General features: G+C 45.0%; 1 protein-coding gene across 1 annotated transcript in view; it reads left to right on the top strand.

The window, feature by feature from the left end:
- The window catches only part of RYR3 (ryanodine receptor 3), a 483,582-nt gene that overhangs the window by 432,495 nt on the left and 36,154 nt on the right, over positions 1–14,933 (top strand). The window contains exons 69-79 of the mRNA XM_081831839.1: positions 1,950–2,120; positions 2,458–2,517; positions 4,139–4,270; positions 4,741–4,853; positions 7,659–7,755; positions 9,436–9,542; positions 9,940–9,991; positions 10,967–11,023; positions 12,180–12,279; positions 12,431–12,510; positions 14,001–14,077. Coding sequence (XP_081687965.1) covers positions 1,950–2,120; positions 2,458–2,517; positions 4,139–4,270; positions 4,741–4,853; positions 7,659–7,755; positions 9,436–9,542; positions 9,940–9,991; positions 10,967–11,023; positions 12,180–12,279; positions 12,431–12,510; positions 14,001–14,077 — 1,046 coding nt within the window. The remainder of the gene's footprint in view (positions 1–1,949; positions 2,121–2,457; positions 2,518–4,138; positions 4,271–4,740; positions 4,854–7,658; positions 7,756–9,435; positions 9,543–9,939; positions 9,992–10,966; positions 11,024–12,179; positions 12,280–12,430; positions 12,511–14,000; positions 14,078–14,933) is intronic.

The raw sequence follows: 14,933 nt of genomic DNA, 5'->3' as shown, positions 1-14,933 counted from the left end.
TTACCTTCCCTGAGCATCATGTTCTCACTTCTATAACTGTGTTGTTTGTGTATCAGGGTTATTGGGAGGATTAGAAATGTTTTATTTAAGTAGGAGGCACATTGGAGTCACATTATATGTGCAGCATTTGTAATAAGAGCAACTTGAGATTGGCCCAATAAAATAGAATGAGCAAGAAATTATTTGAAGTGCATCAAATCTACATAGTTACATTTTGCATATTGACTTGATTATATTCGGCGGCATGTTACTATTCACCTTTTACATTTCTATGTACAGAACACCTCATAGTTTATGTACACAAAATCGAGTTCTGTCCTTTATGGATGATTTTCAGGGGTAATGGAGACTGTAACTGAGTTTTGCCTTAGGCACAACCTTTAGAATTCTATGCCTGATGGTAGAACACGTAAAGAACCTAGCAAGCGCTCAGTGAATGAGAGAGCTCTTCGAGGTGTTTGTGTGAACCAGCTTTCACTTTCCGCTGCATTCTAGAACACAAGAAGCTGCCTTCTGTTAGCTTCATTTCTTACCCCCTGCTCATATTTCTCCCCGGCCCCTCCGCCTGCTGTACTGGGCCTGACCTGCTGTTTCGGAGCCCCGGGCACAAGGTGCCCTGCAACCAGCACAACTGTCTGGCGGTGACTGGCCAGCCTGGGTTTTGCTGGCAAGGAGCTTCACTGTGGTTGCTGTGATGTAACCTCCTGAAGGTACAGAAATCACAGCCATTTTAAGAGTGTCCATTAATAATTACGAACGAACCTCTTTCACACTTTAAAGGTAACTTAGAGAGATCAGTCCCAAGGCAGTGTGGATTCTTACCCTCCTCTTCTCTCAGAAAACCAGTGCCTCCTTAAGATGAATGCTGCTCCAGCTCAGGGTCCCAGGTCTTACGTGCTCGTTCCAGGAGAGGCGTCTGGCCTCCCCCCTGCTCCCAGAGCCCTAGGTCTGTATGTCAGCATCGACCGCAGCACTGCCCCCTCCTCCTGCAGACATTCCAGGGCCACCTCATGGAGCAAAGCTTCAGTGAGCGCCATTTCTCCTTCCCTCACAGTCCCCGACTTCATCCTCTGCTTCCGGCTCTCCAGCACACCCCCCCCCTCCCCGGAGGCACAGCCCTGCAAGTGAGGTACCAGGTGGGCAGCGTGCTCTTTCAGAGGCTGACCTCACAAGAATCCGGTCACAGCAGGGCTGTCTCCTGGAGCCTACCCACACGGCCGTGTGTGGCGGCCACTGAGGGCTCTCGGTTGGGTGGCTCAGCGCAGTGCCTTGAACTCCTCAGAAACCTACTGCTCCACGGGGTGGCCCTTGCTGGGTAGTCTCTCCCCATGAGGGGTGAGGCGGTATAAACAGAAGAAGGGCGGCCTCTCGCAGACTTGGGGAGTTCTGTTTTCCTCGGTGTTCCTCCGAGCGTTCCCCAGCCAGATCCCAAAGCAGCCCTACTCTGGGACTTCCCTTTTCCCGTGAGAATCTGCACTGCCTCGAGGCGGAGGTCTGAGTGGGACGCGGTGCTCCAAAACACGAGCTTCAGCCCTGACCGCAGAGCAGTTCTACGGGAGACGCTCTTCCACGTATTTACGGACACCCCAGCATCAGGCTTCTCCATGCTTTGCTAAGACCATTTTATCTGGTATCGAATCATTCCTTTTGAAAAACGCCAGCTGGTTTGTTCACTTGGCCCACGCACAAGGGAGCCAAGCCTGTAGGCGTCCGTGGTATGTGTCCGCTTACGTGGTTCTGTGAGCATGCGCACAAGGAGAGGGCTCGGGAGCCGGGCGGGTCTTTGATGGCCACCCGGATGCCTTCAACACGCTCCTTTCACTGTGCCCTGAAGTGTAGGAAGGACCACCTGTACGGACAGGGCCACGAGGAGGCAAGCTGCCTCCAAGGGGAGGCCGTTCCTTTCAGAATCATTGAGCCCCTCTGTTTATTTCAACCTCATCTCCTAGTCTGGAGGACAGGACCAGGAACGGAAGAAGACAAAGCGGAGGGGAGACCTGTATTCCATCCAGACCTCTCTCATCGTGGCTGCCCTCAAGAAAATGCTGCCCATTGGTTTGAATATGTGCACGCCAGGCGATCAGGAGCTAATCTCCCTGGCCAAATCTCGATACAGCTATGTAAGTCACGCGTCTGCTCTGGCTGAGAACGTAACACAGAACGTAATACAGGTGGTGGTGGCTGCTCAGCGTCTTAAGGGTTCGTCTTCCTCCCCTGGGGCTCGGGGGGCGGGGCGGGGGGGGCCAGTGAACAGAAACCAAGGTGCACACCCGCAACACAGCCCCATCTTTAAAGCTGGTTTGAGAGCCCTTTGGACAAGTCTGTCATTTTTCTTCTTTTGTTCTTATAATAAAGATCCCAGCAAAACTGCCCATTTGCTTGTCCATCCCTCCCTGCGCCCTACTTTACATTTCCACAGTGACCTCGAGAAATAAAATTTAATATCTCTTTCCACAGAGGGACACAGATGAAGAGGTGAAGGAACATCTGCGGAATAACCTGCACCTGCAGGAGAAGGTGATGTAGCAGGAAGACAGAACTCACGCAGGCTTCCCTTTGGCTGTAGGGTGCCATCCTTCCATTTAGTTTGCTAATGCTCTCTTTAATGTGTTCTAAAAACAGCCTCTGAGTACTGGTGTTTAATTGGTAGGGCTAGCTCTCTGCCTTTAATTTTCACTTTTGTTTGGGGCTGTGGGGAAGAGTTTTTGCCCTTAATTTTTGTTCTTTCCTTTGCTGTTACAAAGAAGATGCAAAGAGGCATTTAATGAAGCATGTCTTCCCACCTACCAGTGTGTGAACATCCAGCCATAGCAGGGGGTTAGATTAGGTCTCAAATTTACTGTGAGCCTTGTTAAACAGTGAAATGGACACCTGGGAGAGTTTTAGCACATCCTGATCTAGAGATTTGGAAACAAAATAACTCTATTAGAGTTGGTATAAACCAAAACAAACAAACAAACAAACTTTGATTTTAAAGTCTGTTTGAGATTTTTTCCCCAGGCCTGTGAATCTGAATCTTTCCTCAGATATACTATGCCCTAAGATGGAGGATTAAGCTGACACAAACAGCCACTTCTTTCCATCCTGAACATAGGGGATAGTGGGGAAAATATACTACCAAAAAAAAAAAAGGCAGTAAAAAGAAATCCCAAGTGCCAGAATAAAGAAGACACTCTAAATCACAGGAATGAGGACACGTTGATGCGATTGGGAAAACTCATAGAACTTTCTGAACCAGATTTGTAACCTAGAGGCTGGGGTTTTTAATAACCTTAAAGGAAGAAGAGTGTGGGACCTAATTACCCATGCTGTGCACAGATGGGGAGCAAGAAACTTACATAAAATTAACCTTAAACCAGTAAAACCTATAAATCTCCTGCAGAGACAACCATAAAACTACTTGGAGACTCTCCACCTCTTAGAACATGGTCTGAGATGCCAATAAATAAAACTCCTCCTGAAGTCAAAGGGGGAAAAAAAAGGCATGAAAGAAAATCCACTACCATTAGAGAGTCAGAAAATGCAACAAAGGGAAGAATTCAAGCCTAAGGAACTGCAGAAAGCAATTTAAAAATAAGTGTGGTTGAAATACTTAAAGAGCTAAACATAGCAGTAATATCTATAAAGCAAGGCTTGGACATTATTATTTTTTATTTTTTTAGGTAATCTGTATATTCAACATGGGGCTCAAACTCACAATGCCAAGATCAAGAGGTGCATGCTTCAGCAACTGAGCCAGCCCCTGGACATTTTTTTTTTTTAAAGGAGAGTGGATATGGATTGAAAAAAAGCCATATAGCAATTACAAAAATTAAAAGTATTCAGTAACATTAAAAATCCAATTTATAGGTTGAAAAAAACAGGCTAGGCACAGCTGAAAAGAGAATTTAGGAATTGGAAGATTGCTTTCAGGAAATCAGAATGCAGTACAGAGAGAAAGGGATGGAAATATGACAAGAGTTAAGAGATGCAAGCTAGATGAGCAGTTCCTATATAGATCTACAATGTTTCAATGAAGATAATAGAGAAAATGAGAAAGAAGCAATAATACAAGAGTCTTGATTCCTCTGGAACCATGTGAGGAGTAAAGACTTTTTCAGTACAAGATTGCTCACCTGGTGTGTGCTTTAATTTTCAGTCTGATGACCCAGCAGTAAAGTGGCAGCTGAACCTCTACAAAGATGTTTTAAAGAGTGAAGAACCTTTCAATCCAGAAAAGACTGTAGAGCGTGTTCAGAGAATTTCAGCAGCTGTCTTCCACCTGGAGCAGGTAAGGAGCATCTGCCCTGAGGACTAAGGAAGCAAGACCACCCTGGAAAATGTAAAGCTCCTCTCCACACTCTGCTCTTAGGAGTGTTCTCATAAGACCCAAAACAAGGAACAAGAATCATCCCAGCTCACCCCCAGATGTCATCTTGGTGCCTCATGGTAGTAGACTCCTCAATTCTTTCCCTTCCGAGCTTTTTTACAAATTTTTTCCATTAGATCCCAAATGACCCATTCAAATCCCCTACCCAGTTGTAAAACTGCTCTTAGGTAATAAACGTCCAAAAGCAGTTGGGAGAAGGAAGACAACCTCAGTCAGACCTCCACAAACCCAGTCATTTGCTGCTGGGTACCTTCTGCTGACTATAGTTGAGAAATCAAGATTCTTCAGGATTGAGAAGTCTGGGCTGTAGGCGACTACCTCCTGCCATGCAGTTAGCCTAGTGCGCACCTACCCGTGTGATTTCTTCTCAGGTGGAACAGCCTTTGAGGTCCAAGAAGGCGGTCTGGCACAAACTGTTGTCAAAGCAGCGGAAACGGGCAGTGGTAGCCTGTTTCAGGATGGCCCCTCTCTACAACCTGCCCAGGCAAGTATTCTGTCCTTTTCTTCTGGCGTGGGAGCCATTCTTCTGACATGGGAGCCAGTGATGGGAATTAAGGTATCCTTCCACAATTGTGCTGTCTTCTGGCACGGACACTCATGATCCAAGGGGTAGAAATTGGAGTCCTCCATCCATGGCACCATTACAATCTGCATATAGTATAATGGCCTACTAAGGGAATCCAGGTAAGCAGAAAAGCTGAAAACAGGTGTGTTTCCCTAGGGCCCCATGCCTGCCTTAGCTCACCATTTCATACCTTAAAGTCAGCCCAGTGAGCATATGGAAGCTTAGTTTTCCTAAGATGGGGTTCTTTGTGAGGATGTAAAGGAACCCTGGAAAAAGAACTCTTTCTAAAATGCTTTACCCCAAATTCAATCAACAGATCAAATAGTATTTCTATGCTGAGGTACTTGGATGGCCCCCCAATTACTGTGTTTCCTCAGCAGGTACAGAAATGTAACTCGAGAATCCTTGAGGACAGTATATTTACCTTCAAGATGAAGGAAGGGCACTGACTAAAGATGTCCCAAGAGGCCAGTCATGGGCACTTTGCCTTATCTGTGTGGTTAATCTATACTCTGCAGTCAGAAATATGCAAAGGCTCTCCTGGAATGTGGTGTATCAACATAGAGCAGAGTATCCATGCAGATTGGGCAAACATTGACCACTGAGACTTGACTCATTGTCATTGGTGATGTAGCAACACTCCCATCCTCAGAATGATTGCAGAGTCCACAAGGTCAAGCCTGTGATCAGTAAACAAAGCTGCAAATTGAATAAAAGCCTCTGCTTCATCAATTTGCAGATCAATATGAACCATCCTCACCTGGTCAGGAAAAATAAACTAACTCAGAAAAGTATTTTCTGAATCCCATGTAAATAAATGTTTCCTTGGAATACGAGATAAAATTCTCTTCCTATGCTTGACAGTTGCTTTCATCAGGTTGTGCTTCCTGGCCATCATTTGTCCACAGTGCCCTTTCACCCTGTCCTGAGCCAGCTGGCCAACTGAGCTTTCCCATTAGGGTCTCTGCAGATAGTGAAGAATCATGACACTCACCTGCTCCTGTAGGTCTCTTGAGAGAACAGACTAGTGTCTTTGGAAGAGGATGAGGTGCCACAAAATCAAGTAGAACTCATGAATAAAAAGCGGAAAAATTCAAATAGTCATGGCTATGAAGGCCACTGATGTCCCAGCCACAAAGTGAAATTCATAGCCTAGTAGAGAAAGCAAAAATGCACGGGATTTTTGTCTGTTTCCTAGAAGTGGTGAAACATCAAAAGGCATTCACTTTCCTCTCTGGCAGAGATTCAGGCCTAATGTGCTAATTGGACTTCCAGAAGGGCTTAGCCCTAAGCATGTCTCCAGGGCCAGCAAGGCAAAAATTACATCTCTCGAAACAAGCATTATTTTCTAAATCTACTGAAAATGTTAGTACCATCCTCTCATATATTGGTTGCTCCTTCAGCAATTCTGTCCCTGGATGGGCAACAGTAAATCGAGGGACTCACTATGTCTTTGATGAAATGTGGCCAGTCTCACCCCTAACCCATGCCTGGATTTCTCCCTAGCATGGAGGAGCATAGGTAGATTTTATAATAAAAACTAAGAAGCTGAGGGTGAAGATCACTCCCTTCTCCACCTCATCATGATCTAAACTGCATGGAGTCCTCCATATTAAAGGGCTAAAGGGATTTATTTTATTATGTGCAAACTGTTTCTCTGATGTTAGTTTTTAAAAGACAACCTGTGTGCTTTTCTCCAGACACAAAATTAACAATTTCTTCCTGACCACCTTTCAACGGGTTTGGCTGGAAAAGGTTAATGAAAAAACTCAGTATGACAGGCTTATACCCATTTTAATGGTAATGTAACCTGTGGAGAGATCTGCTCATTTTCTGCACACTCCTCTTTGACCGTGATTTAACATTCCCATAAAAACCCAAATTTGTACAATTTTTTGGAAGAACTCTGATTGGTCAGAATTTGAAGAAAGATGGCAAGGGTTATGTTCTACCGGAAACCAGGCCAGGTCTGGATGACTCAGGTGCTGACCTGCATCTTACTTTTCTCTCCTTCCCTCCTCACCACTGTCCTCACATTTGGTAATCAGCTAACTGCTATTCGGTGCGAATAGCATTGGTGAGTCCTGGCTTATAGAGAGTGAGTGGCTCTTGAGAGTTAGTCGGTGTTCCCAGGTACCAGGGCCACTGCCGAAATCCATGAGGCACACAGAAGTTATGCTGTCAGCGCAGCACGCCTGAGTCTTGCCTTCCTAAGTAAAAGCTGGAGCGCCTTGGTGGTGTTCCTTGGAGACCCTCTAAAGGACTCACGCATTGCTGCTTTCAGTAGATCTGAGACTAAACCACTCACCGCCAGCATGACTTAGATGGGATCACCTGGGCAGATTATCGGCCAAAAGCGATAACCACATTGCCATATTAAGCAAATCCTTCAGGACTGTTTCTTGGCCCAATGAATTCTTTCTCGTTGGAGGAGAAATGTGATAAAGACCCCTTGTGACCAGGGTAGGATTACAGTTACCACCTGGTCTCCCAGTAGCCGTCGTTAGTTCATTCAGAAGGTGTTCTAGACATCCGCAAACTGGCATGTTAGAGGGTTCTGGTTTGTTCGAAACAAATGCTTCTGGTGTACCGCTGGCTACCCTGACCAATCAGAGGACAAGAATTGTACAAAAGTCTGTCCTGCTTACTAACCGTTAACCACCCAGACTAAAACAAGGTGTCCCACAGATCCCTCTTGACCTCACTCTCAACCCTTCCGCTCAGGCACCGCTCCATTAACCTCTTCCTCCATGGCTATCAGAGATTTTGGATAGAAACAGAGGAGTATTCCTTTGAAGAGAAACTAGTACAGGATTTGGCTGTAAGTACTGACTCAGCTGGAAGCAGATATGGGTGTGAATGAATCTCACTTTTGTATTTGTGTGTGTGTGTGTGTGTTCTAACAGTTCAACATTCACAAAGAATCAGGCGTATCAATTTGGAAAGAACTAACTGTATAAATTATCAGAGGAGGCCCTGCTAATGGCCGTAAGAGCCAGAGGATGAATTTCACTTGGAGGTGCTAGTACTGTTATCATCCTCATCATCATTATTAACAACTAATATTTCTTCGGATGCACAGCCATGCGATGGAAAGTTCATGCTAAGTTAAGTTTTGAGCACCATCGGTTGCAGGCGGCCACCTCCCCCACCCAAGGCTCTGCATTTCTGGTCAGCAGCTCTGCTTTAGGGAAGGCACATCTGAATCCCCTTCCTGCATCTCACGTTTCTGTATCTGGCCCTTCAGAAAATTTGTTATGCCCTGTCTCTAACAGACTTCATGCTCTAAAACAACTTAAAACAACATGCAAGGGGAAAACGCTTATTGCAGAAGCACCACAGAGCCTCATCATGGTACAGACAGAAAATAAACCCTCCTCTCCTTTGGCCAGCCCATGGTTCTTCTTTTTTTTTTTTTTTAAGTCCTTCTCCTTATTTTTCCCATTTATTTTTTCTCTTATCCCTTACTCTTTCTGTTAATCTTGCTCTGTATGTCTCATACTCGGTCTCTCTCCTGTTTCTTTCTCTTTCCTTATCTCTCTCTCTTTCTTTTCCTTCTCCTTTCTTTTTTACTTTTATTTTTTTCCCTCTTTTTTGCTTTTAATCCTTTCTCTCCCTTCTTCCTCCCATTTGTCTTCATGCCCTTTGTCCTCTTCCTATAGTCCCATCAGTGAAAATGACAGTTCCTTGGTGTTCCCAGTTCCGTGGTTAGTGTGAAGTTGACAACGAGCATCACTTTGGCCCTCCACTTCTGAATTGTTCACACAGCCTGTGTAGTTCTCACCAATGTACTGAATATCGTACACCTGCAGGCTCTGCCACTACCTGAAACTCACTTATACCTCCTGCATCAGACGCTGTTTCCTTCTCTGTAAAAGGAGATTGAGAAAAGACTTAGTAAGAGGAGAAACTGCAAGGCTTGCAGCTCCAGCATGGCATCTCTCAGGAACAAAAAGATTTTTAGAATCAGCAGTGGAGTTAGGAAAGAAATGGTTAGCTGGGTTGAGTCTAGGATAGTATCAGACCCCAAATGGCCCCAGTGCTTTATAACCCTTGTCCCACCCATATTTCCAGCCCAGCTCTCCAAGAGAAATTTCAGGTGTTGGCTGAGAGATCCAGCCTCTCAGGGGACTCTCCAGAACTTCCCTCCTGAACTCGGGTGCCCAGGGCTTGCATGAGAGTTTTGCTGATGGGGAGGTGGCGGGGGGGGGGGGGTCTGCAGCTCCTCCCCTGTGGTCAGGCTTTTGCTTTTCCTTTCATCTCGTTTGAACCTAAAATTGCGATGTTTCTTTGATTGGCTAAAAAAAAATACATATTTATGTCCCAAACCTTGCATCCTTGGGGCTTCTTGTCCTGAAATAAACGTATGACATAGTGGTTCTCTTTGTGCTTTTATCGGATGCACTCTGTGCTTTGCGCTTTACCTTCTCTTTGTTCATGTGCATTTGTGTGGCGTGTGCTGAAATCCTTGCCTAAAACCTGTCTGCATTGGTTTGTGTAGAAATCCCCCAAGGTGGAAGAGGAGGAGGAAGAGGAGACAGAAAAGCAACCAGACCCACTTCATCAGATCATTCTCCATTTTAGCCGCAATGCTCTCATGGAGAGGAGGTCAGCCCCGCAAGAGCTCCCTGTTTCTCCCAGGCACGGTTCTGCCAGCCCCACAGCTTTGTCTCACAGATGGCAGTGCCCAGAAAGGGGATGCCAGATATAAGCAGCCCTCCTCACGTTGGCCAAGAAACATCTAGGCAAACTATATATGCCACAGCCCTCTCATCGTAATGTCAGACGTGGAGGCTGAAGATTAGCCTGCAACAGTAGCCTTCCTCCTTGAATTCCATCAGCCAATGCTAATTCAGATTTTCGCAGTGGTTTCTAGGAATCCGGGTGGGGGAAGGAGTTTTCAAATTAATTCACTAGTACTTATAACTTAAGATCTCTGTGGCTCTTAGTCTTTTCTGCTGGGTCCAAAAAGTAGCCTGCTAAATATTTCCTCCATTCTTTCCAGCAAATTGGAAGATGACTCCTTGTACACGTCCTATTCCAGCATGATGGCTAAGGTACACCTGCGTTTCTGCCCATTGTCTCAGGCTGTCTTCCCTTTTACCTCTGCAGACACACGGAAACTGTCATTTTGAACAGCGGGGTGTAGGACTCGGTCATGACCTGGGCTGCAGGCACTGCACAGTTCATGTACCACAGGGGTGACATTGGCAAACCATCCCACCGTCCTCGTAAGGAAACCCTGAAGCTTTGCTGAGACGGTGGGTGCCACTGGCTTGTTCACCTGGCGGCTCCAGGCCAGCTACGTGGAGTTCAGGCTTACAGACTATCCTTACATTTCCAGTCAACGTTGAGAACACACCCAAAAATTCAAACATACCTGTAGGTGAAGGAAGTTCAGTACCTTTGGAAATAGGCTTTAGAAACTGGAACGAGATCCTAGTGCTCTGGCAGAGGTGAGTGACCTTATTCCTATGTCACGTAGAGGGACAGTGGCCTCTGGAATGCTGAGTGGTAAGGGAACTCCTCCTTCTCAAATGGGGAACCTTCACGTCCAGCAGAAAGAGAGATATGTGGGGGGACGGGAGCACCTGTTCCTTTACTTGCTGCACCACAGGGTCACAATGGGAAGGGGCACCGTAGGATTCACATCCTGGGTATCTCCAGTCTTCTTGCCGAGCCCCTGGCTCTTGTGTAGAAAGGGACAGCTCCCTGCACTCCCGGCTTCATGTACACCAGAACTTTACTAGGTAGAAGAGTTCAGGTCTGTGGTTAAACCAGATAGGTCCCTATTGACTGCGTGAACTCAGTGTTCCCATTTCTCATTTCTGAACCCCTTGGTAACTGCAAAGAAGACATTTTGAGTAGACTGTTGCCCTGCAGTGGTCAAAATGTTCTTGGTTTTACCAAGTGCTGAAGTCCTTAGGGGCCTGTGAATTACATCCCATCCCCTGCCCTTGCTCGGGAGAACAGTCTCATTTGTTAGACTCACCTTTCTTTGTCTCCTCCTTTGCCTGCTCCATGGAATCCAGAGTTGTCAGAGTGGGGAGGACGAAGAAGAGGAGGAAGACAAGGAGAAAACATTTGAAGTAAGTTTTTACGAAGATTGAAGACAGGGCCATATGCCAAAGCCAAAGCTAACTGGCAGGTCTTCAGAGGCAGATGCTGACATGAACCATGTGCCTCACCCACCACATGTATCGGTGGTAAATATACAAGTCTGTGTGCATGAGGCACACCCATTAGCCATGATTCTCTTGTCCGTCTTCCAGCCTAATGAAAGGTCGCAGGCAGCCAGTCCATCAGCAAACCCCTCTCACAGGTTGGGTCTTCTGGGAAATTTTGCACTCCTACCCAAATATGGTAGTAACAGAGGCCAGAGAAGGACAAATTCAAAGATCCAAAAATGAAAACAAAGCAACGGAGACACTGGGATGGTTTTTGCACCACTATTCTGTAAATGTCATTAATAACAATTTTGATTTTGAGGCAGTGCAGGACATGGACTATCCCAAGATAAAACCGTATTAATTCGGGCACCTGGGTGGCTCAGTCGTTAAGCGTCTGCCTTCGGCTCAGGTCATGGTCCCAGGGTCCTGGGATCGAGTCCCACATCGGGCTCCCTGCTCGGCAGGAAGCCTGCTTCTCCCTCTCCCATTCCCCCTGCTTGTGTTCCTGCTCTCGCTGTGTCTCTCTCTGTCAAATAAATAAATAAAATCTTTATAAAAAAGAAAAAAACGTATTAATTCATTGGTACTCTCTTGATAGACAAAGTATGTAAAAGTAAAAGTAAATTAATACAATTACAGTTCTGGAAGGCCTTGGCAGTCTAGTATTCCATATCCAGTAGAGTCTCTGTTAACGGTGATCTGAACATTCTAGATAAATGGGTATTTTCTACATTCAGGCAGATAGGCTTCAGTTGACCCCTCAGCAGGCTTCCCCGTATGACAAAACATTGAAAACAAACACATTTTAACCTGGGGTCACTTCCTAGAATGAGAGTGTTACAGGGGAATGGGCTATGTTTTCTACCAGTACAAAAAGTAGAAAAGTCATCATCAAACTATGAGTGAATTGTGGGTGGACAGTTTTGGAAAGCTGACGTAGTGTCTGGAAATCAACTTCAGAAGTCTTCTTTATCCGAAATTATGTGTGCAAGTAAAGATTCTCTTGGTTTACCTTAGCATGGCAAATGGCCTGAGGATAAACAAATCTTTCCCTGCTTTATTTTTTTTTTTCCAGGAGAAAGAAATGGAAAAGCAGAAAACCCTCTACCAACAAGCACGGCTGCATGAGCGTGGAGCCGCAGAGATGGTCCTTCAGATGATAAGCGCCAGCAAAGGTGATTCCATGATTTTGTGGGTAGGCCCCTGTCGCTCCCACAGAGACAGCATGCTATGACATGAAGTCATTATTAAAAAGTCCTGATAAAGCCCCGTAGATGTGATTTACCCTGTTTCCTTGGTGATTCAATCAAATCTTCACCATGGCAGGTGAGATGAGCCTCATGGTGGTTGAGACTCTGAAGCTGGGGATCGCCATTCTGAATGGGGGCAACGCTGGTGTGCAACAGGTATGGGGGACTCCTACTGGGTCATGCAGACTTCTCAGGGTATGCCCGTTGGACAGCTGTCACGCTCTGGGGGAGAGGTGTTGGCTCTGCTGCAGAGGGGGCCACCCAGAATCACCCTTGCTGGTGTTTGTCCTTAGTGGCTAATTATATCAGTAGCCAGGAACACAGATAAAACCAGAGCCGAGAGTTTATAGACAAATGCGTACTCGACAAAGAGGGTTTACCCGGGGTTCAAAGCGAAAAACATTTAGTTTTTTCATCATTAGATGATTTTTTGCACGGAGAGGCTCTAAGGGAAGTTTTCTAAGCCTTAGGTTTGTATTTTAATCATTTTACATGTTAGCTGTCTTAACTGTGAGCAAGGAGCCCAATCGGTGAAGTGGAGTTCATAGCCCCAAACACCTGTTGTCTGTCCATTCGTTTGTTTATTCATTCAGTCACAGTGTTGTGATTGCTGACTATGCACTAAGGTCAGGTTCTGTTCTGGGATGGAGGGTGTAGCAGTGAATAATGCAGCTAAACATTGAATGCCACCATGCATTCAGTGAGATAACACAGAGAAACATAGTGTGGAGCTCCTGGCACATGGCATCCATTCAACAGTCTGAACCGAAACTAGCCGCAGGAGACAGGAATATTCTGGTGTCTCCAGGGCACTCCAGGCTCTGGCTGAAAGCCTCTGTGTGCACGGAAAGTGACATTTCAAAGACTCTTGGCATCTGTGAGGGCTATAGCACAGGGCCCATGAGAATCTCCAAATTTATAACCACCACTATTACATATATTTTGCCCCAGCCTTTAATTCATCCCAAACAAATCTGTCACGAAAGAACTAGCATTTTCTAAAACACCCTTCACTTTCTGTTCTCTTCTATCGCCACCCCATCAGTTGATTTTCTTGCAGGACCTTTTTAAAAAAAAAAAAACAAAACATTTTTATGATGTCAGACAAAGTTCCTTCCTTCCCAGTAACAGAAAACAGAGGAAACAAAGTCTGATTGTGAAAGATACTGAGCTCTCAAATTAGCATTATTACTGGTTAAGCTCCCTTGCTCCAGTGCACCAAATTCAGCTCATGAGTTTTTCAGATTATACTTCAGAAACATTTTACTAGATCACAGTCCTGGTGCTTGTTCCTAAATGGGAGAGGCTTCAAACAGTACATCTATGAATGTCGATGATCTATTGTACTGCTCTTAGCAGAAATACCAGTGGACCTTTATAAAATAAAATGTCCAAAATTACTTAAATAAAATAAAATGTCCACCCAAAGAGATTCTGGTTCCATAGGAAGAGGGTGGGTGGGACTCAGGCACACGGAAGGTTTAAATCCACAGGTGGTTCTTATGCTTACCCAGCTTTACAAACCAACACCCTGAATATGACTCCATGTTACTGGGACATGACATTTCACCATTGCAATTGGGAGGGTCAATACTTGTGGCATAATTTAACATCGCTTTTCCTTTTAAAATATGTCTCTCTTGTAGAAAATGCTAGATTACCTAAAGGAGAAAAAGGATGCTGGATTCTTTCAAAGCCTTTCTGGTCTTATGCAGTCTTGCAGGTAAATATGGGAAAACCACCTACAACATTTCTTTTCTATTCAGAAGAAAGAGGAATTGGGTAGGGATGGGACCACAAAATAAACTAGCTTATCATGGAATTGTTGAGGAAGGACTCGCCTGCTTTAGAAAGCTAAGAAGATGGGTATGGTTCCTCCAGCCTTCAGGATTACATTCAGATACCATACAGAAGGGGCAATGTAATCTCCATTAGAGAGACAGACACAGATACACACACCTGGTTTGGTTTTTTAATCACCTTTACCTCCTTTTTTTGTTATGTCGTTTTCCTCAGAGCTGAGTGTTTCTCCTAACATATATGCTCATAAAAGTCAAACCAGAAAAGAATGGAAAAGAGGAGGAATACCTCAGTATGACTCAAGGCTATGTTTTCGTTAGACCCATTAGGCCCTCTGTTAATCTTCATCCTTAACAGTTCTTTGAGCCTGAATAAGTATTTGGTGGGTACATATTTTGACACATCCATTTCAACAGAGGTACATCCTAATATAGGAACAATTTGCCATAGCCTAAAAAACAAAGCATTAAACTTTCTACTTTTATTATCATGTGTGTAAGCCTCCCCTCATGGCTGACCCCCTGACAAATGAATAATATGTAGCCAAAAGTCATAAGGTTACCATGCCTACTCATTTTGGAAACAAGCCAGCAATCTTACTAAGTGTCAGCTTATTCTCTAAGGTTCATATGTATTTTGAATAGTCTGTAACTCGTTCTGAAAGAAATCACAGTTATAATTATCTAGCTCATTTGCATCTAATTAATATTCTTAAAAATAGAGCATTAGGTTTTCCACTTAAAAATTTGCAGGATGGACATACTTTCCTTTGGTGGACT

Source organism: Leptonychotes weddellii, chromosome 9 (genome assembly GCF_054177405.1).
Source record: "Leptonychotes weddellii isolate Sample4059 chromosome 9, ASM5417740v2, whole genome shotgun sequence".
Taxonomy (NCBI): Eukaryota; Metazoa; Chordata; class Mammalia; order Carnivora; family Phocidae; genus Leptonychotes; species Leptonychotes weddellii.
This window is presented reverse-complemented; position numbering and strand designations above follow the sequence as displayed.